This window comes from Engraulis encrasicolus, chromosome 13, assembly GCF_034702125.1.
Source record: "Engraulis encrasicolus isolate BLACKSEA-1 chromosome 13, IST_EnEncr_1.0, whole genome shotgun sequence".
NCBI classification, from domain to species: domain Eukaryota; kingdom Metazoa; phylum Chordata; class Actinopteri; order Clupeiformes; family Engraulidae; genus Engraulis; species Engraulis encrasicolus.
Genome location: NC_085869.1, coordinates 36,438,882 through 36,465,495, shown reverse-complemented (window position 1 = coordinate 36,465,495; position 26,614 = coordinate 36,438,882). Strand labels below are relative to the sequence as shown.

Sequence of the window (26,614 nt, the reverse complement as noted above, 5' to 3'; positions counted from 1 at the left end):
GAACCGGAACCAGAACCAGAGAGGAGGGATACACCGTTATACCGCACAGGCCACACACATGCACACACACGTTCACACACATACACACACACACACACACACACACACACACACACACACACACACACACACACACACACACACACACACACACACACACACACACACACACACACACACCTCTGAACCAGAACCAGAGAGGAGGGACACACCGTTATACCGCGCAGGCCACACACATGCACACACACACACACACACACATCTCTGAACCAGAACCAAAGAGGAGGGATACACCGTTACACGCGCCCACCAACCAGATGGCGGGACACACACAAGCACACACACGCTCACACTACACACACACACACATACACCACACACACACACACACACACACACACACACACACACACACACACACACACACACACACACACACACACACACACACACACACACACACACACACACACACACACACACACACACACACACACACACACACACACACACACACACACACACACACACACACACACACACACACACACACACACACACAACTCTGAACCATAACTAGAGAGGGGGATACACCCTTACTCCCACCAACAATACACCATAGAGAGGGGACCCTGATATGCTGACAGGGCAGGCCATTCATGTGTTCAGACACACAAATCATGCACAACACTGCACACATGCACACACACACACACACACACAGACACAGACGAGACACTGTAATGCCAACACACCACAAGACAGCATTTTTAACACCAAGGCTTTTCCTTAATCCACATGTAGGCTACACACCAACCCACAACACACTGCACCACCACACCACACTGCACAGACACACCCCTGCCTGAGGGAGACCCCATTGTGCCCACAGACCACAGGGCAGGCCTCCCTCAAACGGGCGGACGGCCCTAGACCACACCACACCGCACGGCACCACATTACACACCCCCTGTGCTGCTGGGAGACACCATTCTGCCTACAGACCACAAGACAGGCGGACCTCACACTTTTAATGCATGCACGTGCGCACACGCACGCACGCATACGCACACACACGCACACACACGCACACACACACACGCACACACACGCGCACACACGCGCACACACACGGACGCACACGGACGCACACGGACGCACACACACACACACACACACACACACACACACACACACACACACACACACACACACACACACACACACACACACACACACACACACACACACGCTCCCACATACACACACACACACACACGCTCCCACATACGCTTGCACAAATGTTCACATACACACACACACACACACACACACACACACCTCTGCTGTATGGAGCAACTGTTGTTCTCATTGTCAGCACTAACATATCCTTCACACACATGCAAACACACACACACACACATGCATGCACACACATGCACACACACACACACACACACACACACACGCCTCTGCCATGCTGGTGCCTCCTTTACACGTACTTACCCAGACGGACACTTAAGACAACATCCTGTTACCCTGGAGGTAAACACTGTACCAGCACCACATGCCACAGCAGGATAAACGCTTCAAGATGCCCAAGCACTTCACACCAGACACGTAAACACAGACAGGCAACAGTCTAGGGCCTCTATTCAGCATGGCTCCTCCACACACAAATGCACTAGTACGACTAACTAGAAAGAAATGCAAAAAACCCCTAATGAACTAAACTAGCTAAAAGAACGTAACATATCTGCTTTATTCGTAAAATGGCCTCTGAGTATGCAAAATTACATCACTGCATATCTCGTGAAGCTTTCTATGTTGATGAAGCATCTGGTACAAAAACCATCCCACTGATACACACAGACATCGACACACAATCACACTCTTTAAAGATATAAAGAGTTCATTTCACAAATAACTAAAGGCCAGCGCCCAGAGTCAAAATCAGCAAATGTTAACCATTACCTGACCAATTCTGATACATGTACATAACAGGTGGATTATGGACACATTCCCTACGATCCCACTAACACACTGGGTGTTTCCTGGCCCTACCATGGCTCGAGTGGTAGGTGACTGCACTGTCAACCCGGGTTGGAGTCCGGCTAGGGATGCAAACGATTAATCGATTAATCGACTTTAATCGATCAATGCATTAATCGATTAAAAAACATTAATCGTAATTAATCGACAATTCAACTGACAAGAGACCCAAGTGAAATGGGCATGTGAAGAGTGTGTGTAAAGAGGGGTGTGAATAGTGGGAATATTTAAATCACCTTTGGATTAATTTAAATGTGGTATTTTATGTCAATTTTTCATAAAATTTTTTAGATTTAATAGGGTTTTTAAAAAAAAAACATTGATATTTCGGGGGGAAAACGCTGCTCATCAATTAATCATAAGTCAATCGTTAAGGCTATCAACTAATGATTAATGAATTAATCGATAATTCGCATCCCTAATTCCGGCCCAAGGTCATTTCCCGATCCTCCCCCATCTCTTTCTCTGCCACTTCCTTCCTAACCATCTCACACGGTCCTGTCAACAAAGGTATACAGTAAAAGCCCCTAAAAATAAATAACTAACTATATATTTCATTATATCACGGCACTGGTCATCTAATTAGATAACTTACTACTGACAGCAGCAGTTGTGGTGAAACCAGGAGGCTACGGATCTCATCATCGTGCCAATTCAGAGTTTCCAGTTTCCAATCAATGCTAATTGGATCGAATGGAAATGGAAAAGCGATCAGCATCTCACACAACACCACCACCACAAAGGATGCAACAGTGGCACGGCACTGCATAGTACAGTGGTTCTCAACCTTCTTTAAAAAAAACGCTCCCTTGACCTCACCTGCCAACGCCTCCAGACCTTCTCATAAGCCTGCCAACATCCCCCTTAGTGTTAAACAAGTCCGACAGGCAGACAAAGATGCGTCCGATGGCAACGAAGATCGTGTTTTGGACGATTTAAAAGAATGCATTTCAGACGGACAGACGGACGGATGGACAAACCCTCTTATAGAGATGCTAGGACGCATCTAAAAATCATATGGACAAATGCTCCCCAATGGCAACTGAGCATCTCAACAATGCCCCCCTAGGGCTCCCTGGCACCCCTTGGGGGGATGTAGAGCCCCCGTTGAGTTGAATACTAGTGTAGAACATCATGATGATAGCTATGGGATACCTTTTGCATTCAGTCACCAGGCAAACGCACAAAGGTCCCCCAACACATGCACGCAAACAATGGATGCTGGCCCATTTGTCATAACACGACACAGGTGACGTTCAGACCAACTTGAACACATTCCATTTGTTTTCAGTAAGGATTAGGCAGGTCAGACAAAGCAGAAGCACAGCTCTTCCAGTCATGAGTCTCAACTGACAGTCCTTCGAGGAATTTGGCTGGAGAGAAGGCGTTGGTGCTTTCAAAATGACACCAGGGGCCTACATTAAGAAGCTGGTTCAGGAGGAGTAAACCAGATTAAGATGATTTGCTTAGATCAGGGGTGTCGAACTCATTTTGGTCCGGGGGCCGCATACAACCCATGTGGACCTCAAGCGGGCCGCATTAGTAACATCATCGCAAAAAAAACGTAAAGCAGAGGATTAGTGTTATCAGTACTATCACGTTGTAAGTGTGTTGAATATGTAGTAAGCAATGCAATACTGATAATCCTATGCAAAATTTCCTAGACTTCATTCATTCATTGCCAACCGTCAATGAATTAAAAATATGTGTCCTTGTTATGTCCTTGTTGTGTATTTTATTGATGACCGCTGTTTGTCCTGCTTGCATGTTTTTTGTTATGTCCTGCATATTTCTCTATGGCAATGTCTTGCATGTTTTTATGTCTCAATCTTTTATGCTTTGCTGTCTGTGGATATGTTGTCTTTGTGACTTGTTTGTTTCTGTCTGTACTGTGAGTCGTATGGAGTGCGTTTTGCGCTATTGCTGCTCTTTTGGCTAGGGCCCACTTGAAAAAGAGGCAACTGCCTCAATGTGTTTTTACCCTAGTAAAATAAAGGAAAAAATAATAATAATAAAAAAATATGGGACAGTTCATTTTGGCAGGGGGTTTGGGGGTTTTCCCCCAGAAAATTTTGTATTTCTTAGATGTAATTTCCTGCATTTTCACGCACTCTAACATCCCGTTTCCAGTTCCAGCTTAATAGGAACCAATACAAATCCAATTATATTTATTATTTAATTACAACCAATACAAATACAATACGAATAAGAAGTATTAACATTTTATCTCTATATATGAGGTCTATAATCATCGTTTGACACCCCTGGCTTAGATGATCTATTAGATGATTTACTCTTACCGCACGGATAGACCAGGCGCGATGCGATTCAAGCGACAGAGCGATACGCGCGATTCAAGCGACTACAGTATGTCCGTTACAAGCAGAAGGCAAAGCATTCAAACATTCCAATTGGCTGTGGTCAATGACCTGAACTTCAAACTGTCGCTCTCGTCGCGCAAATCGCCTCTAGTCTCCAGAATCGCTTTTGTCGCGCGACTCAATACAAAGTCAATTACTTCCGTCGCTCGCCTCGCTCTTGTCGCGGTAGGTGTATTTGTGCGGTTAGTTTAACCTGGTTTACTTCTGAACCAGCTTCTTAGTATACCCTTAGTATACAAGTCGAGATGACCGAAAACACACAAGGAAACAATCACAACACAACACAACACAACAAAATCTCCACTCACCTCTGACGACCTCCTCCACAGACTCGGTGGTGGTGGTAGTGGTGGTGGTAGTCATGGCAACATTAGACGTCTGCTCGCTAGTATCGCGCTCGTCGGTCACATCCTCCTCGTCGTCGTCATCCTCGTCTTCATCCTCCACTCCGTCACCATCCTCGTCGTTCTCCCAGTCCTCCTCCTCCACGTCGTCCTCCTCCATCACCTCCTCCTCCTCCTCTTCCTCCTCCTCCAGGGCCTCCTCATCCTCCTCGGCCTCCTCTTCGTCCTCCTCCACCACGGACGGTTCGGGTTCCTCCTCCATGACCACATCTTCCTCTTCCTCTTCCTCCTCCTGCTGCTGCTGCTGCTGCTGCTGCTGCTGTTGTTGTTCTACTACAGGGGCCTGTTCACGAGGCATGCTGCAGACGGGTGGACACACGCAAACACACATTAGAATACATGGATGTAATATGCTGTAATATGTAATATGTTGCTGTGTTTATGTGGGATTGCGTCATTTGAGACCATCCCAGAAGATCGATTGTATACCACTACGCATATGTGGCTTGCTTGAGTGTGTGAGCATGTATGAGTGTGTGTGTGTGTGTGTGTGTGTGTGTGTTGTATGCTACTCGTATGTATGTGTGTGTGTGTGTGTGTGTGTGTGTGTGGTATACTACTCACGTGTGTGAGTGTGTTGAATACTACTCATACGTGCGCGCTTGTTTTGTACACTACTCGTGTGTGTGTGTGTGTGTGTGTGTGTGTGTGTGTGTGTGCGCTGTGTGTGTATGTGTGTTGTATGCTACTCGTGTGTGTGTGTGTGTGTGTGTGTGTGTGTGTGTGTGTGTGTGTTGTACACTACTCGTGTGTGTGTGTGTGTGTGTGTGTGTGTGTGTGTGTGTGTGTGTGTGTGTGTGTGTGTGTGTGTGTGTGTGTGTGTGTGTGTATACTACTCACGGTGTGTGTGTGCATTGCATACTACTCGTGAGTGTGTGTGTGTGTGTGCTGTACATTACTCACGTGTCCTCAGTGTTGTCGGTGTATTCCTCAGCTCCTCCCCACCACACTACAGAGTCGGCGTCGTCGGGCTCGGCGCTGTCTGAGCTGCGTTGGGCCTCCACGGGGCAGCACACAAACTCAACGCCACGGAAACGGTCGATACCGCACGGCAACAGCACCCCATAGTCACGCAGGTTCATGGAGCGATCTCCGCAAGACTACAGGGGACGAGAGTAGTAGGAGGAGGGGGGGGGGGGTTAATGGAGGTTGTGATGGTGTCGTCATTATGGGTGAAGATACCGTGTAGGCTGCATGTGCCGAGTTTGGGATTTTGGTACTACACAGCACAGGCACCCAGTTTGTACCCCTACGTTTTATTTTAGTTGTTTTTTTGTCACCTAGAGGGCCCGAGTCACCGAGAGGGCCTCAATCGGCCGGGCACTCAACTGCTACAACGGCCACCCGGGTTTGATTCCGTCCGGAGGTCATTTTTAAAAAATATTTAAAAAGAAGGCCTGAGAGGGCTGACTGCGCTTGCCTTACAATTAACAGTTCTTTGGACCAATTAAGAGAAATTGAATAGTTTCCCATGGAACACCTGATTATCTTGTAGCTTACCTCTTTGAATGCATAACACTCTGTGCAGCTAGTGTGTTGGATGGTCATCATATAGTTGACAGTACCTTAGTTTGCTTATGATTTTCTATTACATTACATTACATTACACTGTACTTAGCTGACGCTTTAATTTATTCAAAGCGACTTACAACTCTTATTTTTCAGGGTATTGATTACAGTCCCTGGAGCAATGTGGGGTTAGGTGCCTTGCTCAATGGCACTTCAGCCATGGATAGAGATGTAGGGAGTGGTCAGGGGGGATTCGAACCAGCAACCCCTAGATTGAAAGACCAACTCTCTAACCACTAGGCCACGGCTGCCCCATTTTCTATAGTATTGTTCCTATTTTTACTTCTTCGCAAGGCAAGGAATACATCTTATATATCACAACAATGGTAGCACGACACTACCACATGCCACAAAAATCAACAGTCTAGTGAAAAAATGTAAGAATACTGACGCCATGACAGGGAGCAATCACCAGTGTGATATAAATACAAAAACAGACAGTCGCAGAACATCAACTTTCCCAACAGACAGAAATAACATGGCGAGACTACAGGAAGAAAAAAAAAAGACGGTCGTTCTACCCTTTAAAGCGTCTGCAGTGAGCTGCAGTGAGCGCAGGGTAATTGAGACTTTAGAGGCATAATTACTGACGTGCAATGGATGGGGATGGAAAGTTCAGCTCCACAACTCTGGGGTGCATTTCTCGAAACCAAAGTTGCTTACTACATTAGCCACTTTGTTGTTGTCAATGCATTTTCCCATTGGCAACTACCGAAGTTGCTAACAGGCTCACAACTTCTCTTTTGAGAAATGCACCCTTACATGGAAGGAGAGGCCCTTCCTTAGGAGTCTTGGAGAAAGCTTGGTTTCAAAACAATGTCACACAACTTCTTTTGTCTGCCTAGATCTCCCGCCTCTCAAGAATTTTGCAGAACGAGGACCAACTTCTACAACTATTCCCTGCAACTGGCTAATGGATGATTTGGTTTAGTGCACCATCGATCTCAGCCCTAACAATGGTATGAAAATGCCATACATGTCCTTAAAACACACTGTGCAGGCATAATGTAGTTCGCTTGATACACATGTAAATTAAAAAAAAAAACTAGTTGTGAATCACACTTTGAGAAACACTAGACTAGACCATGTTAATCAGATTCCCATTCTAATAATAACATTCCTACGCTTCAAATGAGACAAAGACAATAGAACATCCAGCCAACTTGGTTCTGGTCAAGTAACTCGAGAGTCCCAGAAGGGCACCTAACATTGTTTAAAGGCAGACCTCAGCACTGGTAACAGTCCGCACAGATACTATTTCTAAAGATCTGGATCCATCATTCAGCACCAGATAACGCAGTAGATAAAACCCAGAGAGTGCCAAGATGGAGAAACACAATACCCTGAGTACAGCAGAGAAGCCAAATAATTATTCGCAACTAAAGAAAGCACTTGTGCACTGCACAGCTAGTAGGGGTGTGCAAAATAATCGTCATATCGATGCATCGCGATACTTACTCTCACGATACAATGCATCAATTCATTACAAGGTATCGTGATACTTATTTTCTCAATATACTGCATGGATTCATGACAATTGATCATTTGATAACAATAAAATTCGATTTGCCACGGGTTATTTTGTTCAGTAGAGAATAGGTAATATTTCTGTTGTGATGTAAGCTCTCTCCCAGATGATAGAATGCTTAAATAGAATGAACTGACTTAAGAAAGCTACACAGCAAATGACAAATAAGCTGTATTTTACACATTTACTGAAGTAAATATCGCAATGCATCACAGTAGTACATGAATCGCAATGCATCGTGATAGAATCGCATCGTGGCATGTGTATCGTGATGCGCATCGAATCGTGAACCCTTTGCCAATACCCACCCCTAACAGCTAGCATGCGGCAGCCCAGCCCAGCCCAGCCCAGCTCAGCCCAGACCAGCGCAGCCCTCTCTAGGTGCATTCATATGCAGCCCATGGAGCTACCTGCTTTCATCTTGCTACATCATGCTACAGGGCAGGCAGTATGTTAATGTGTGTGTGTCTGTGTGTGTGTGTGTGTGTGTGTGTGTGTGTGTGCGTGTGTGTGTGTGTTTGTGTGTGTGAGAGCGCACATACATATGTGGGTTGCTTGAGTGTGTGGGCATGTGTGTGTGTGTGTGTGTGTGTGTGTGTGTGTGTGTGTGTGTGTGTGTGTGTGTGTGTGTGTGTGTGTGTGTGTGTGTGTGTGTGTGTGTGTGTGTGTGTGTGTGTATTGATGGCAGGAGGGGGTGCATTGGTGTGTAACTATGCGTGTGTGAGAGACTGTGTGTGTTTGTATGTGATCCAAGCATTTGTGTGTGTGTGTGTGTGTGTGTGTGTGTGTGTGTGTGTGTGTGTGTTGATGGCAGGAGGGGGTGCATTGGTGTGTAACGATGCGTGTGTGAGAGACTGTGTGTTTTTGTATGTGATCCAAGCATTCCTGTGTGTGTGTGTGTGTGTGTGTGTGTGTGTGTGTGTGTGTGTGTGTGTGTGTGTGTGTGTGTGTGTGTGTGTGTGTGTGTGTGTGTGTGTGTGTGTGTGTGTGTGTGTGTGTGTGTGTGTGTGTCGCTTAACCAATTGGGCATTATGAGTGAGGGAGTGTGTGTGTTTTGGTTTGGGGGATGTGTGAGAGATGTATGTACTGTATGTGATGATAGTAATACATGTAATGTAAGTGTGTGGGACCGAGCCATGGGGATCAACCTGTGTGTGTGTGTGTGTGTGTTTGTGTGTGTGTGTGTGTGTGTGTGTGTGTGTGTGTGTGTGTGTGTGTGTGTGTGTGTGTGTGTGCGTTAGCGTTAGCATTAGCTCACCTCCTTGGCCACAGTGTGCCAGTGCAGATGGCTCTCACACATGTCCATGCGCTCCTGGTGCAGGAACTTGCACATATCCGGAACCAGCAGGGCGTCGCTTACAAACTCTCCAGCTGAGAGGAACAAATGACACGCACGCACACGCACACGCACACGCACACGCACACACAAAATATGAATTTGCATAGCAATGCATTTGCATTGCACTTAGAGCCACAGCATCCATATGTTACCAATTCCCAAGCTTGAGGCTGCAAACATATTTACTAGCTCTGACTCCAAAATAGGGCACACTCAGATACTGTACAGCACTGTTGACCAAAGGCTCTGCTTGCCGTGCATTGTGTTATCAACAAATCAGTGGATTCACCTATGCCATCAAGGCACATAAGCATAAAATATTAACAGAGACACACATTTGCACACAAACACACAGACACACACACCATATATCACTACACCCGGTACATCTGTACACCTTACCTCGACACACACACACACACGTGCACGCATACACAATATTGGTTGCCAAACCAATATTCACACATCTGCATACCCAATACTACACACATACCACACGCTCCAAACAAATACACACACTAGGCATACCAGCCACAGCCACAACCACACACACATACACAGACACTAACCGAGGCAGCGGTAGGGCACCACGATGACCACATGGTTGCGGCACTGCCGGCGGCCCTTCTTGCACCAGTTCTCAATGCTGGCCGGGAGGTTGGCCTCCACAACGTTGGTGATCTGCAGGTCAGGGTACACCTGGGTGGGGGTGGTTGGAAGCGGGGGGGTTGCAGGGAGGGTGCAGAGGGAGAGGGAGATGGAGAACACTTTATTTAGATCTAACTGGTATCACTGGCATCAGTTTCAAAATCAACATCTGGATGGATCATCATAATCATCATCATCATCTTAAAATCAATAACTGGGGTTCTCCCTATCAGCAAAGAGCTTGAAAAGACCCTTTACTTTTCACTGGCAGGAACCATGGAGTTGCAGGGAAGGTGCGGTGGGAGATTGAGAAAATGTTATTTAGTAGGGCTGTAACGATTTTGTATGGAACCGAGAAATCGTGATATTCTGAGTCACAATACTGTACAGTGTATAGCATTAGTTTCAAAATCATCATAATCATAATCATCATCATCATCATCATCATCATCATCCTTCTCTTAAAAGAAAACTGAAGTTCTCCCTCTCTATCTGTAAAGAGCTTGAAAAAACCCTTTGCTTTAATTTGTGAAAGCTAAAAGTGAAAGCACATCTGGGAAACTCCCATTGCAATTGTGACACAGCATTCCACAGCTCATAGTGCTTGCTACACACATATAAATTGCATTTATGCCCCAACTGTGCCAGGGGGCCTTTCCAAGAAGTACTGAGTATGTCCCTTTTTTTACCAAACTATCTCTACTACTCCCTAACACCGTCCTGTGTCCAGGATGCACTAGTTTTCTTCTACATATCTGTCCTGTTTTTGTCATCTATTCCAAGATGAAAAGATAAAATAACATCTGCTAAGTGTACTGTAATGTAAGGCCAAATAATGTAATGCAATGTAAAATGTATAATGTCATCAGCATGATCAGAGTAAAACATTGCATTAAAAAACGTAATGCAAAAACCTGAGTAATATGGTATAAAATTCCAGACAGTGTATGGTAACCAGAAAAGGTGTCGGGCTGTTGTTCCATTAAAATTTAAAACAAAAAAAATAGATAACCGCAGCACCTCTCTGACACTGCAGGACACAAAGACGGGGCCTGATGTGACAACAACACAACACACAGCTGCACCCCCCCATTTCTGCTGCGTCCGCATCAGGGTACCGGATGCTCGTGCTGTGCTGTGCTGTGCTGTGCTGTGCTGTGCTGTGCTGTGCTGTGCTGTGCTGTGCTGTGCTGTGCTGTGCTGTGCTGTGCTGTGCTGTGCTGTGCTGCTGATAACCTAAGGCTCTGGGCTCCAGACCCTGGACATCCAGGCTTAGACTAAATCCATTTTAAAATCCTCCTTTTCCTAGCTCTACCTTTCAACAATGACAATGGGTCAGAGCATTGTGCAAAATAAAAACCTGAGGCAGTGTGTACTCCTATATAATCCCATAGAGGGGGATAACCATAAAGGTGTGCATTTCCTGCTTCTACATAAAAATAGAATCACTACAAGGACAAAGGCGGGGGCTAGGTGCGACAGCATGCAGTCTGGCTCGGGATGCAGGATGTTCACGCTGGGGGAGAAACCAGAGCTCTTATCTGGGTGCAAATCTGCGGAGCATTTCTCAGAACCATAGTTGCTAACTCGGTTGGCTACTTTGTTGTTTGCAATGCAATTTCCCATTGGCAACTACCCAAGTTGCTAACAGGCTAACAACTAGCTTTCGAGAAATGCACCCCTGGACGTCCCAGCTCAGACCATGACTCGGCAGATATTCCCTATCTACAGCGCAGTGCTGCATCCACACTCAACTAGCTCTACTCCCTCCCCCACATCTCTCTCTCTCCTTCACTGTCTCTCTCTCTCTCTCTCTCTCTCATCACTATATCCCCCCATTCTCCATTTCTCTCCCTGCTGCCATCCCTCCATCCTCTCTTCCCCTTATCTCTCCATCCCATCTCCAGCGCCACCAGCCGCCCGTGACGATGGGGTTTGTGAGCTCTCTCTCTCTCTGTTTCTCTCTCTCTCTCTCTCTGTTTCTCTCTCTCTCTGTTTCTCTCTCTCTCTCTCTCTCTCTCTCTCTCTCTCTAGGGTTGGGTTTTTACATTGCACTGTCACTGAAGAGAAACAAACACAGGCAAGCGAAAGGCTGCAAAGGCCAGAGAGCCTGTGAGGCTTACTTCAAGTCTTCCACTTAAACGAAAAACCCTTACATCCTTATCATCAAATTTGCTTAACATCACTGCATTTCCATATTGATAGCTACCCACCCCCTTTCTGCCATCACCGCTTGATATCTATGCTGCCTACACCAAATGAAAATAGCCATCCAGAAAACAAACAGTTGAAGGAAGCATATCAGTGACAATGCCAGTGACCCATACCCCCTCTTCTGTCTTGCCATCTCCTCCTCTTATCTCTCTCATTTCCTAGTTTCCCGCCTCATTTCCCCTCATTCCTTCTACCTCTGTTAATACATTCATTCGTCAGCTCTTGGTGGTACTGCAAGATGCTCTCCTGGTGGTACTGCAAGGCCACGTCCTCCTAGTGACGCAACACACTCCGGCGTTGCTACTAGTCAGGTCAAGAGCAATGCAAGTACTTTCTGAGCTCCGGAGAAGTCAGGAACTCCATCCACTTTGCCGCGATGGGAAGCAATCAACTTTGAGCAGCTCCAACGGCCCTGAGTAGAGACGTGTTCAAAGCAGTGACGTGATATATGCAGAGACGTTCTATGGGGACTAAGAAAATGTTTGATCTAAACTTCGGCACAGCCTTTTCTGGCCTCGACCAGTAGCAAACCAAGGGAGGTGGGGTCAACCATGCCATTTGAGAAACATTCATGGTTATGCTCTAGGTCAGACCAAGTCTCGAATAGATTTGCAAGTCGATGATAATCAGGCTAGCAAGATGCCCTCCGGGTGGTATTGCAAGATGTCCTCCTTGGTGCTAACGCAGCTCTTGGAGCCACCAGGTCAGGCTTCATGTGCACCTGCATATCCCCCCCTCTTTCCTTTCATCTTCTTCTGATCCAAACCCCCCCACCCTCATCATTCACCTTCCCTTCTCTCCTTTCCCCGTCTCCTCTCCTCCATCACTCCATCTCCTCTCCTCCTACCCTGCATCTCTCCATCTCCCACCTCCTGGCAGTATTGCAGTATTACTTTCTTGCTGCCAATACAGCTCTCGGAGCCACCATGTGCACCTGCATATCCCCCTCCTTTTCTCCCCTTTCATCTTCTTCTGATCCTATCCCCCCACCCCCATCATTCACCTTCCCTTCCTTTCTCTCCTTTTCCCCATCTCCTCTCCTCCATCTTGACATCTCTCCATCCCTCCATCTCCTCTCCTCCATCTCTCCATCTCTCACCTCCTGGCAGTATTGCAGTATTCCTTCCTTGGTGCCGATGCAGCTCTTGCTGCCGCTGGGGTCGGGCTCCCACTTGCCCGTCTGCACGTTCATGTGCATGTTGAGCTTCCCACAGAACATGGCCACCTGAGGCTCCGCCAGCAGCCCCGCAGACTCATCCGATGGCACCTGCAGCAGGGAGAGAGAGAGAGAGAGAGAGAGAGAGAGAGAGAGAGAGAGAGAGAGAGAGAGAGAGAGCAAGAGAAAGAATGTAAGAAAGGAAGAGAGAAAGAATGACAGAAAGGAAGAGAGAAAGAGAGAAAGAATGAGAGAGAGAGGGAGAAAGACAGAAAGGGAAAGAGAAAGAGAGAAAGGGAGAGGGGGGGGGGATGAAAGAGTTAAACAATGACATTCAAGACAGATAGTCCATGGGCAGATTGATGGGATTGTATATACAGTTGAGGACGATATTATTAGCCCACCTCCTGAAATTTGACATCTCTCTTGATTTGTCAGTGAGAAGGACCATTATGAACCATTTATGTTATTCTGGAAACAACTACACTGATGGAGATAATGTCCAATGAGTTGGTTTAGGATTTTTTCATTTTCACAATGAGTTTAAACAAAAAAGGGTAAACATGGCAAGGACAAAATTATTAGCCCCCTTATCATTAATAGTCAATAGTGCCATTTATGAACTAAAACTGACATCAGGCACTTTGATTAGTTGTTAACTATGTTGGCACATGCCCTACCAAGGATTTTGGCCAATTTTTTCATTGCAAATAGTTAACCTGATCCAAATTGCATGGATGTTGAGGATGGACATTCATTTTCAGCACTCTCAAAGACTATCTAAAGGATTGAGATCTGAACCACACCATGATCATGGTTTTAGTAACCTTGAAGAACATTTGAACAATTTTGGATGAAAGTTCTGGGTTATTATCTTATTGAAAGATCCAGTTAAGATCTTAGCTTCCTCTATGATCATATTTTTGCATGGTCACCTTCCACATTCTATCATAATCTTCCGTTTTTATGGTGCCATACACCCAAACAAGGTTTCCTGTGGCTGAGGCTGCCACAGAATGATGCTTCCACCACCATGTTTAATTGTGGAAACCATGTTATAAAGTTTTAAGGACTATCCCTTTCTTCACCTGACAGATGCAGAATTCATGCATCAAAGCAGGTGCAATTGAATCTCATCAGATGAAAGCAGAGACTTTCAAAACTCATTTTTGACTTTCAAATGTTCATAGGCAAAGCTCAATAACACTCTGATATGCACCGCCTTTAGTAAAAGGGTTCTTCTATGATGATGGCTCCAAAGCCCAATATGATGACAAGCCCTAACAGCTGTCTTTCTTGAAATAAAAACTCCAGGTGAGGCCAGGTCAATAACAATCATCTAGGCAAGTGTCCAATGCTTCTTTGGTCTAATGAGACTAAGCAGTTTCCACAGTTACACATAGTGGTGGGGGCATCAAGTTTTTAGACTGTTATTCAGCCTCAGACACAGGGAGTCTGGGTCTGGATGTGGATTGCTGGGTCCTCCAATAACATCGTAACCCAAAGTAAACATTTAAATTAGTTCAGAGCTTCTTCAAGGACACTAAAACCATGATACTGGAATGACCCGCTCAAAGTCCAGTCCTCAATCCCACTGAGAGTCTATGGCAAATGTATATGCTCAGCATCCATGCAATTTGGACCAACTAGAACACTTTGCAGTGAAGAAGTGGGCCAAAGTCCCTAGTGGGGCATGTGCCAACCTAGGTAACAACTGATCAAAGTGCCTGTTGTCAGTTTTGGTTCATAAATGGCGTCATTTTGACTATTGATGTTCAGGGGGCTAATAATTTTGTCCTTGTCATTTTTGCCCTTTTTTGTTTAAACTCATTGTAACGATAGAAAAATGCAAATTCAACTCATTGGACATTATCTCCATCAGTGTATTTGTTTCTAGAGTAACAGAAACGGTTCATAATGGTCATTCCCACTGAGAAATCAAGAGAAATGCCTAATTTCAGGAGGGAGGTTAATAATATCGTCCTCAACTGTACATAGTGCAGTATACATAGACTCAGATAAATCCATAGACAGAAAGACATAGTATGAAGGATTTCGCAAAAAAACGGGCAGCACCATTCCCACACAGTCTAGTAGCCGCATTATCGTGAGACTACAAGATGACAATGACGATGCACAGGGAAATGCACTTGAAAAAGGACGAAGGTCCGAAACGTCGTGCAAATAAAACAACTGGGAGCATTAACAGTGTTGCGGACTTCTATCATTTACTTCAGTTACTTTATTTTGTCCAGCACCTGTGCCACTGATGTGCGCGCATTCTCTACCTTCTTGAAAGGAATTAAAACCCTCACCCTTGACCAATAACACACAGCCGACACATCCAATTCAGTGCAATTGACCAAGACGGCGAGAGCAATTTCATCTTAGCATAGCTTTGACACGCAAGCTTTTCCACAGAGAGATCATAATGAAGACTCTCTGGGAGAGAGGCCCAGCACCAGCCACAATGCACAATGGAGCAATCCTTTTCACACTGACAACCTCTCCGCCCAGAATCGTTACGCTCTCTCGGGCTACCGGCATCCATTATGTGGCTCGTGAGTGGTGTGCAAGATAGACTGAGCACAAGGGAAACATAAAGGGCAGCGGACGGAGTGAACCAGCCTGTGTCAAGCACCACGCTAGCCTGACTCAGCTAGGTTCTACTGGAGAGAGAGAGAGAGAGAGAGAGAGAGAGAGAGAGAGAGAGAGAGAGACAGAGAGAGAGAGAGAGAGAGAGACAGAGGGCCATCTGTCTTCTAATCCCACCAGTCTCTCAGGTTATTTCCCCTCTCTCTCCATCTCCCTCTCTTCCCATATGTGTGTGTGTCTGCACTCTTCCTCTCCTCATCTCTCCTTCTGTCGCTCTCAGCAGGTCTCTCTCCCTCTCTCTCTCTCTCTCTCTCCCTCTCTCCTCATCTCTCCCTCTCTCTCTCTCTCTCCTCATCTCTCTCTCCTCATCTCTCTCCCTCTCTCTCTCCTCATCTCTCTCTCTCTCTCTCTCTCTCTCTCTCCTCATCTCTCCCTCTCCTCATCTCTCTCTCTCTCCTCATCTCCCTCTCTCTCTTCATCTCTCCCTCTCTCTCTTCATCTCTCCCTCTCTCTCTCCTCATCTCTCCTCTCTCTCCTCATCTCTCCTCTATCTCTCCCTCTCTCCCTCTCTCTCTCTCTCTCTCTCCTCATCTCTCCTCTATCTCTCCCTCTCTCCCTCTCTCTCTCTCTCTCTTTTCTCTCCTCTCTCTCTCTCTCTCTCTCTCTCTCTCTCTCTCTCTCTCAATTCAATTCATTCAATTCATAGAAGCTTTATTAGCATGACAATTTTTTTTTTGTATTGCCAAAGCATTGGTTGAAGATACATTGGTAATGACATTATAATAAAATAAGTATTGAATCAAACAAACAACAAATGAATGCTTGCAATTGTATCTCTCTCTCTCTCCTCATCTCTCTCTCTCTCCTCATCTCTCCCTCTCTCCTCATCTCTCTCTCTCTCTCTCTCTCTCTCTCTCCATTTCCTTTTGTGTTTTTTATCAGTACCGTTCAAACTGTTCTGGTGCCATGTTTGTCCAAAGAAAAGTACAAAGGCAAAATGAAAACATTTGTCAAGGCTTGATTGATTCCATCCCACAATCCAAGCCCTTTCTTCCTCAGGAAGTGCACACACCTTCAAAACAGACCAAACCCTCCATGATGGGAGCGGACATACTATGGTGGTGTGCCAACTACGGCCAGTAATTTGGGTCAGTCCTGCAAAAATGACAACCTTTGAGCACATACACTTAGCAATCATGACATTTTCTAAATGTGAGCCTTAGCCACCACTTTTTCATCTTCCTGTAAGTGTGAAAAAAAACGTTACAGTTTACAAGAAGAGACCTGACTCTCTGTCTACTAGAGATTAAAGAATTACATGTCTAAACCAAAGGCTGTGCACTAACCATGGTACACGGCACATAACAACACACACCACATTGGCATGCAGCGTCCAGGACAGACCTCTGTTGTACACACACACACACACACACACACACACACACACACACACACACACACACACACACACACACACACACACACACACACACACACACACACACACACACACACACACACACACACTAATCTCCCTTCCTGCAGTCCGATCTCCCGGTTATGCAAGGTTTTAATGTACAAAACGCACCACACTCTTTACCAGCCCTGATAGATGAAAAATCCTTCAAAAAAACATGGCTTTAATCTGCCACGCTGCAAAAGAAACGAACAGAGACAAAAAGGATATTAAAAAGAGAGACAAGGGATGGGAGGGAAAGAGGGAGGCGGGTTATAACTTACTAGACCGTCAAAAATAAAACACAAAAAGACAGTGGAGCAAAAAGAGACCCTTATATTGTGTGAACTCATCATGGGGAAAAGCATACTAAATAGGTTAATGAGGCAGTTAGAAGAAACTGAACAGACATGAAAAAAAGTTAGAAAAGTGGGTAGGAAGTAGAGGAAGAGAGGGAAAATGAAACAGCACAAGAGAGAGAGAGAGAGAGAAAGAGAGAGAGAGAGAGAGAGAGAGAGAGAGAGAGAGAGAGAGAGAGAGAGAGAGAGAGAGAGAGAGAGAGAGAGAGAGAGAGAGAGAGAGCAACAGCAAGAGAGAGGGAGAGTCAGACTGTGACAGACACAAACACAGGGAGAGAAAGAGAGAACAGAGAAAAAACAAACAAACAGAACGAGACAGAAAAAGAAGAGGGAGGGAAGGAGGGAGAGAGACAGAAAAAGAAGAGGGAGGGAGGGAGAGAGAGAGAGAGAGAGAGAGAGAGAGAGAGAGAGAGAGAGAGAGAGAGAGAGAGAGAGAGAGAGAGAGAGAGAGAGAGAACAAAATAAGGACAGAAAGAAAGAGAGAAGGACCTCCAATTGTGCCTTGCTTGACCTGAACCTGACCTGAGAGAGCACAAAGGGCCCAGCCATCTAAAGTGAGCCCTGCACACCCTGCCCTTACCCAGCCAGCCAGCCAGCCACCAAGCAGAGCAGACACAGCCCGGGACTGTTCAGCACCCCCCCCCCAATCTTTTGTGGAGCGAGACACAAATAGAGGAAGCTGTGGCGTCAGGCACTCGCAAAACACACACACACACACACACACACACACACACACACACACACACACACACACACACACACACACACACACACACACACACACACCTACCTTTCTCTTTCTTTCTCTCTCTCTCTCTCTCTCTCTCTCTCTAATTCTCAGTGTGTCTCTTTGTGCCTATCTGTCTGTCCATATGTCTCTCTCTAAAAAAAAATCAGACACACAGCAGTCACAACTCAACATATACACACACAACAACAACAACAACAACAACAACAACAACAAAAACAGCCACACAAATAACAGCGTAAGCAGCCCAGCAGCTCAGTGCAGCCTAGCGTGGCAGCAGCCCCCCTAACGGCCCCACCGAGACCCGACTGTGACAGTGGCCATGGGGTGTGTATTCGGCTGGATGTGTAGGCTGTGATGTGGTGTCAGGCTGTGGTGTGGTGTGTGTCAGGCTAGATGTATTAGGCTGGGTGTGTAGGCTGTAGTGTGGTGTGGTGTGGTGTGGTGTGGTGTGGTGTGGTGTGGTGTGTGTTAGACTGGATGTGTGTCAGGCTGGATGTGTAGGCTGGGTGTGTAGGCTGTGGTGTGGTGTGGTGTGGTGTGTGTCAGGCTGGATGTGTAGACTGTGGTGTGGTGTGTGTCAGGCTGGATGTGTAGACTGTGGTGTGGTGTGTGTCAGGCTGGATGTGTAGACTGTGGTGTGGTGTGGTGTGTGTTAGGCTGGATGTGTAGGCTGTGGTGTGGTGTGGTGTGTGTGGTGTGGTGTGTGTTAGGCTGGATGTGTAGGCTGTGGTGTGGTGTGGTGTGTGTTAGGCTGGATGTGTAGGCTGTGGTGTGGTCTGTCTATCCGTCTGTCTGTCATTTTACAGTGTTTTACTGTTACTGTTACTGTTTTTTAAAATTGCGCTATCCCCTGGGTCTGGAATAAAGGAAGAGTTGAATCAAAGTCAAAGTGTAGGCCTATACTTTATTGTCAAAAATCTATGTAACAAGGGTTAGCACAGAAAATTGAAATTGCGTTTGATCAGCCTCCAATGTGCAGTTAAACTAAACAAATAGATGCATAAGACAATAATCACACACACACACACTGCAGTAAAATACTAATATACTGATAGATGAATTTACATTCTCCCTGACATATTCTCTCTCTCTCTCTCTCTCTCTCTCTCTCTCTCTCTCAGTCGTTTTTGGGGGAACACAGACAAGGCCTTTCACTTCCACTTACGGTGTTGGAAAACAACAACAGCTTGGGAGGACTGGCTGTGAACGGTGACGCATCACCACCTTGGGAGATGGGAGAACATCCACGGTGACTTGCTGCTCACCTGAGGGATCTACTTCAGCTGGTCTTTAGGCCCAACAGTAGTAAGACGGCTGAAGAAAACCTGTGATCGAAACGTTGCTCCCAATAAATTAAGTCGTTTTAAAAAATATTTTCTTTTGCCTTTATTTTTGACAGGACAGTGGCGAGAGACAGGAAATGAGTGGGGAGAGAGACAGGGAAGGATCTGCAAATGACCCAGGCCAGAATCGAACCCGGGTCGCCGGTGCAGCAAACCAGTGCCCTACCGTTAGGCCACGGCAGGGCCAAGTCTTTTGTAAGCAATGTCATATCCCCCCCACCCCCTTCTACAAATGCCATTTTTTAATTTGGCACCTGCTGATGCTTTCCTGTTGGATGTGCGGTCCTTCCACTACACTTTAGGCCCAACAGACCATGGGCTTAAGCAGCAAAAAATTGTGAGTATTTTACATTAAAAATACCCCGGGAGTTATTTGATGCATTTGATTTATTTTTTATATAGATATTTTTACGGCTTGTTTTGCCTTTATTTAATAGGATAGTTGGAGATGGTGACAGGAAGCGATTGAGAGAGAGAGACAGGGGAGGATCGGCAAGTAACCCGGGCCGGAATCGAACCCGTGTCGCTGGCGTAGTAACCCAGTGCCCTACCATTAGGCCTCGGCAGGGCCATGGCATTTGATTTCTTGCGGTATCCAACAAAAACTCACAATACATGAGTGTGTGGATTTCAGTCTTGTCTGTTTAATCTAAAACCTGGTCATCAAGAAGACCTTCTTTACAATTGAGTGGGGATTTACCATCAATGGAAATGGGCAGCCAGCCCTGCTGCAGCAGAGGCAAGAGCATTCTGGAGGTCTACCAGAATGTGTGTACGTGTGTGTGTGTGTGTGTGTGTGTGTGTGTGTGTGTGTGTGTGTGTGTGTGTGTGTGTGTGTGTGAGATCTCTGGCCTCATGCTGGCCTTTGGATGAATGTATGTAGCCTGGCTCTGACGCAGACCCTTCGTGCTTCGTACATCTTCGTTAAACTTTTTGAACTCGCACGAGGGTCTGGAAATCTTACACAAGCCAGAATGGAATCAGATATTTCACAGCCTGTCCAATCAGAATCGTAGGGCGGGCTTGCGGGCCGGGGTATATACACAAGTCAGTGGTTGAAGTAGTACCTACGTGATTTTAAAAAAAGCCGTGAATTCTCCAATCAGGTTCGAGCTGTTTTGAACACACCCGCGCCTTACCAGAGCTAAGCGATTGACAATGTTCCAGATGGTTGGTAAAAACCATCACGTGAGAACCAGGTTAGAATGTATGTAGCCTACGGTATGTGTGAGTTATATGTTTAATATAACGTGTAATGATGTCTATTGCCTCTTTTGTATTGTGTACTGTAGATCTCTCCATGCTTCGTGACACCTTTATGTCCTCCGGGATTAATAAATGTTACTCTACTCTACTCTTGCAGGAGGAGAGAAGTGCCGCACACTCTCAAGTTAAATAAACAGTTTTTAATGTGACAACGTTTCGTGACCTGAAGAAGGCCGTCAGGCCGAAACGTTGTCACATTAAAAACTGTTTATTTAACTTGAGAGTGTGCGGCACTTCTCTCCTCCTGCAATTGAATTTTCTGGTTGCCAGCACCTCTGTTTCCGGTGTGCGTTTTGCACCTCCACTCATCAACTCTACTCTACTCTACCACTGTGACACCACAAAAATGGGCACCAGAGAATGACTGCGTGAGATGGAGTTCAGGTACTGTAGGTGCTATACGTGAGCAGGCTGTGGGACGACACACACCACATCACTGCCTTGTGAGGGCAAATATGAGGCATTAAGCCCTCAACCAGCCTATATAATAAACTTAATAAACTCAAGGTCCAGATAAGAATATACAGTACATTAAAAGACACCCCCCACCACACACACACACACACACACACACACACACAGAGTTTAGTGCACATTTCTGACACACCCAGCACACAAAGGTAGGCCTAGACTACAGACCATTTGGTTCGTTCACCCCCTCACAGCAATGACTGTGTATAGAAGAATGCAGTCACTGGTTCACACCAGCAGTGTCCCCTACTATGATCTACTCTACATGGCAGCTCCATCTGTAGAAAGCCCTTAAGGTCCCCAGAAAAAAAAGATGAGTCGTGTCCTTTTTTGCCATCACTGCTGTCTCACAACAAGAAGAAAGAATTGCTTGTTCTCACCAGTCAGCCACAGAAACATAACTGACAGCAGACAAGCCTGCAGGCTCTGGCAAGGTTTGTGCTCTTATGACAGCATCGGGTGTGAGGGGGTCATGATGACGACACTGTGGTGGGTGATCGGTGTAACAGCAATACACACCGGCTCTCCAGGGCATTTCTCAAAAGCAAACAACAAAGTAGCTAACATAGGTGACAACTATGGTTTTGAGAAACGCACCCCAGCACTGCAAGTGTTGCGAGTCGTTTGCTCTGATGAGTAAGTACACCCAGTTAAATTGCTCCATATCTGCCACCAACTGGGCTGTCTCAGATGGACACTGCACAGTCTAAAACAGAGATGTTCGAAGCAATGCCCCACAAATGGTTCATTAATTTGTCCAATGACAGACGCAGCACACTTACAACACACTTAGTCTACTGTATGTAGTAGGCCTGCTGTGTTACTTGCCTTGCAAATTGAAAGCCTATTGATCTTTTATTTATTTAGTTATTTATTGTAGGTTATAGTCCTGGAAATGGAGGCCTAGTAAAGAGTAGCTACTAGTCTACTTACAAAAGAGGACTAAAAACAAGGTAGGAAACCCACTTGATTGGAGCCGGGATATTAGCTAAGAGCGAAAATGATGCTTCACTAACGGGCCTGTTCAGTTTTAACGCAACAGCATCATCGTGACTAATAGACCTTTGATATGCTTCAACGCCTAATGATGTGTCGGTAGGCCTAAAAGGTGATTCTGCAGAAATCATGCAAGGAAAGGCCAAGGCCTACTACAGCTGATTTGCATCTTACTTGGTCGTACAGCAGGGTACGTTGCCCGCAAACATTTGTCATTTTATAATATTGCCATGCTCAATTTAGGTTACAATCTTCTTTGCGTTTTTGCGCGTTCTACCATCGTCAAGGCTGAGATGAAAGCGGCTCGTGGCACGGTCTCATGTTGCGTTACTGCAACTCCGCAGTTAACAGACGCCATCTTGCCTGTGTCAAGCTACATCTCCGTCTCTGTGTATTTTCAGCTTCCACCACAGCACAGGGCCTAGGGCGCAGCTCCCCTGGCGTGTTTGGTATGGCAAAGCAGCAGTCATTTAACTAGCTTACATTACATAAAAACGATCCGGGTTGTTATTATTGCACAGGCTTCAATGACATCACAAATACCCATGCACAACTTAATTAGAGAAAACCTTCGCAGATATTTGACAGAAGCGGTGACAGTAAGCTATATAAAATAAGGCAGTGTTCTTTGAAGAAGTGCGTTGCGGTGAATATCTACAGAGGTACGATATATTTGGCGTGACGTGGTGATGTGCACAATGCAGTTTTTAATCTGTGAACTTGGTATTGTTTTTTCGGCATTGTAATTGACGCTTTGGTCAATCTCATCTCCGCAAAACCAGGACAAATCCACTTTCGGAATTCGGTCGGTCTTCCAGAAAACACGTCGGCTACATAACACGCCCCGAACAAAGAACCAGATCAGCATTTTCATCTATCTCGACCTAACGCACAACAAATGCTGTACAGCAACACCCAAGGTGTCCAAATAATACATTTCAACAACGTCATATGGTAAAGGGGTTTTCGAATAAGATATAGTCTATGGACTCAGATTCCAACAACCCATTAACGAATGCCCTCTTTGCCACAAGAAATGGCAGTTTACACATAGTTGATTATCGCAATGAGGCATATGAGATATTTAAACATAGACTAAATGCATTTTGCAAGGTGTGCGCCAGCCTGTCATTTCAGACAATCTCGAGCTCTTCATTAAATCAACCACCTGACCAGACAAAGTCAAGATCTTTTTCCCAGAACAAGGCAACGGGACACCAGATAAAAACACGAAACAACTCCCAACATAATCGGACAAAATACGCAAAGGCTACAGTGCAGCTCGAAAATTCCACAGCCACGTTCGCAGAGCAAGTAGAATGCCATCCCCTCAAACCGTGATTTTTTTTCTCCCCATCGCTCTCACCGTTACAGTGTGCTGCTAAAGAGAGGGAAATGGCTGCTGCCGCTTCGCTCGGTTTGAGAAAACCGTTTTTCTTACCTCGCTGGCCAACGTGAAGGTCGCTACCATCAACAGCAAAAGAGCCGTGTGGTCGCCCATCTTTTATTCCCTATGGCAACACGTCCACTTCGGAGTGTGTCGGGGTTTATTCTGCGGTTACTCTGGTTTGTCTCCCGTCCTCTCTTCTGCGCGACTGTCTTTCGGTGGTGAATGTATGATGGAGAATGAGTGCGAGACTGCACAGCTGCTCCAGCGCGGGTCACCTGACCAGAGAGAGAGAGAGAGAGAGAGAGAGAGAGAGAGAGAGAGAGAGAGAGAGAGAGAGAGAGAGAGAGAGAGAGAATGGAAGGGGAGGGATGGCGTTCATGTTCAGGTTGAGAAGAATTATGCATTGAATGTAATTCTTCCACAAGCAAACTGGTATTTCTATGGGGTGAATATACCACAACTAGGCCTAATGTTAATTCGGGAGTAGGCTATTCTTCTGAAGATAATATCCCAACAGCATCAGAAGGCGTCAGAATTTACATCAAAGCATTATGCATCATGGCCACTCGAGACTTAGCGTCAAGTAGGCCTAGACTAGCCATTGATTTCTGACACGTTTTTGACATGTCCTGTAGGCTACGTTTTTTTGGTATATTACTTTAGGCCTACTACTACTACTCCTACAACTATTGTTTACTACTAATAATTTGTAACGAGTCAAACGAGGGAATAGCACGAATGGCACCCTTTATCCCTGTACACAAGCGATAGGCCTAATAGGCTGTAAATTATGCACTTGTGTTTTTCAGGCAATATTTCATTTAGCATGCGCCATTGGCTATTTAACCCGTCATAAGCAAATACAATCACGTTCTTAGCTGCTAGTTCATACAGATGTATGTAAAAAAGGCAGGGTGGATTCAATGTTGACGGAGAGAAAGTTTACGGGAAAGCCTTTGGATAGGATTTTGGATTGCGCCATTACGCACAGATGATGCTGACACTGAACAGCTTATTTCTTGATATTTAGCGCCCTCTCGTGTTTACTCTTATGCATTGCATGGGCTACCCTGTGGTAAAAAGCTTTTAATATAGTGGCAATATCTGCCTGTCACTGTCACCAAAAGCCAGCTACACAACTAGCACATATTCAACTAACACAGCATGATATGTTAATTCCGCGTGAATACACATACAAAACACGGTGAGAATAACGGTAAACTGGATTTAGGAGTTTGTTGGTTCGGCCTATTGTCCCCCAATGTATTCTTCAACTTTGGTGTTTGTTGGTTGCTGGGGCAGGAACAGGTTTGATGGTTTCTGGGGTTTATTTAATGCCCGCTAAGCAACAGTCATGGGTAAGCGGTTGGGGTGTCAGACTTGTATTCCAATGAACCTCCTCCATGACTGAGGCACCCTGTGCATGGTACCGTCCCGCCGCACTGCTCCCTTGGGGCGCCATTGGGGGCTGCTCCCTTGCACGAGTCAGGCATAAATGCAATTTTGTTGTGAAGCGAAAGTGTGAAGTTGTGAAGGGGCCACTTCAATTTCCTCCAAGGGCTGTAAAAGTCCTCCAAGGGCCGTACTATGAACACAAACCAAGATTTCCGCCTGCACTTTAGGCCTATATTGAAGGCAGCCACCTTGAAAAAAGACCCTACCTAGGTCCCCTGATAACTTAATTATATTGCAAATGTTATTTCTAAGATTCCTTTACAATATTTCATGTGAAGCTGCATATCATTAAAATTATATGGGGGGGGGGGGTGTAAAACTGCCTTAAGGGCCGTAAACAGCCCTGAAGACATGGGTTCATCACCCCTGGACTAGCCCCTGATCACATCTCTCGGTGCAGTAGTGGGTGTTGCCATGCAGTCCCCCAGCATCCGACCAATCCCCACTGGGGGAACTGCGGTGTTCAAGCCATGCTGTCGTGCCTCAGCAGCTAGTTCAGCATAGCGCAGGTGCCTCTTCTATGGATCTGCTCCTAGGGACAGTGAGTCAGAGGGAAACATGTGATATTTTAACAACAACAACTTTATCTGTATTATACAATTCATACAAATCATGCAGCTCAAATGTGTTTTAACTGTTTGATGACGAAGCCATATGTAAGTTTGCCAAGGGGGTTGGCCTGGTAGCAGCGTTGGTCAAAAAACAAGGAAGGTTAAAAAACAAGGAATGAAAAAGTCAGAAAATGACAGTCAGAAACAGAATGGCATAAAATGAAAAGAATCCTAAAACTCAGAAAATACCAAAGGGGCCAACAAGGGTGAGTACATTTAAAAAATATATATTTTAGTTATAAAATTCAGTTGTTATATTTAGTAGTTATAAAATTCAGTTGACATTCATATATGAACAACACTAGCCTACTGGGGAAGGAAAGAAAGAAATAGAGCTCAAGAAGCATTTGGCGAGACTCGTTTTCCATTGTTGAACAACAGAAAATGAGATCGGTGGTGGCTTCTCCAGAGGAGGAGTAGATGTTTATAAATTATTTCAGTGTATACAAACTGAATTTCTAACATTTAAAACAGAAATAACTACTTGTAGTTCTTCCATGACCACCGTGGCGTAGCCTACCAGAGAGGGTCCAATTCTGGGGTGCATTTCTCGAAACCAAAGTTGCTTTCAATGCAGAGTTGCTTTCAATGCATTTTTGCATTGGCAACTACCAAAGTTGCTAACAGGCT

General features: G+C 45.6%; 1 protein-coding gene across 2 annotated transcripts in view; it reads right to left on the bottom strand.

Annotated features, from left to right (window-relative positions):
* appb (amyloid beta (A4) precursor protein b) overlaps positions 1-24,162 on the bottom strand; it is a 47,811-nt gene extending 23,649 nt beyond the window's left edge. Inside the window, exons 1-6 of one of the 2 annotated variants that reach the window (XM_063213821.1) lie at positions 23,970-24,162; positions 13,235-13,402; positions 9,843-9,972; positions 9,193-9,305; positions 5,741-5,937; positions 4,742-5,136 (exon numbers count right to left, since the gene is read on the bottom strand). In XM_063213821.1, coding sequence (XP_063069891.1) covers positions 4,742-5,136; positions 5,741-5,937; positions 9,193-9,305; positions 9,843-9,972; positions 13,235-13,402; positions 23,970-24,029 — 1,063 coding nt within the window. In that variant the 5' untranslated portion in view covers positions 24,030-24,162. The remainder of the gene's footprint in view (positions 1-4,741; positions 5,137-5,740; positions 5,938-9,192; positions 9,306-9,842; positions 9,973-13,234; positions 13,403-23,969) is intronic. The other variant, XM_063213820.1, reaches the window with a different exon arrangement.
* Between the last annotated feature and the right edge of the window lie 2,452 nt (positions 24,163-26,614).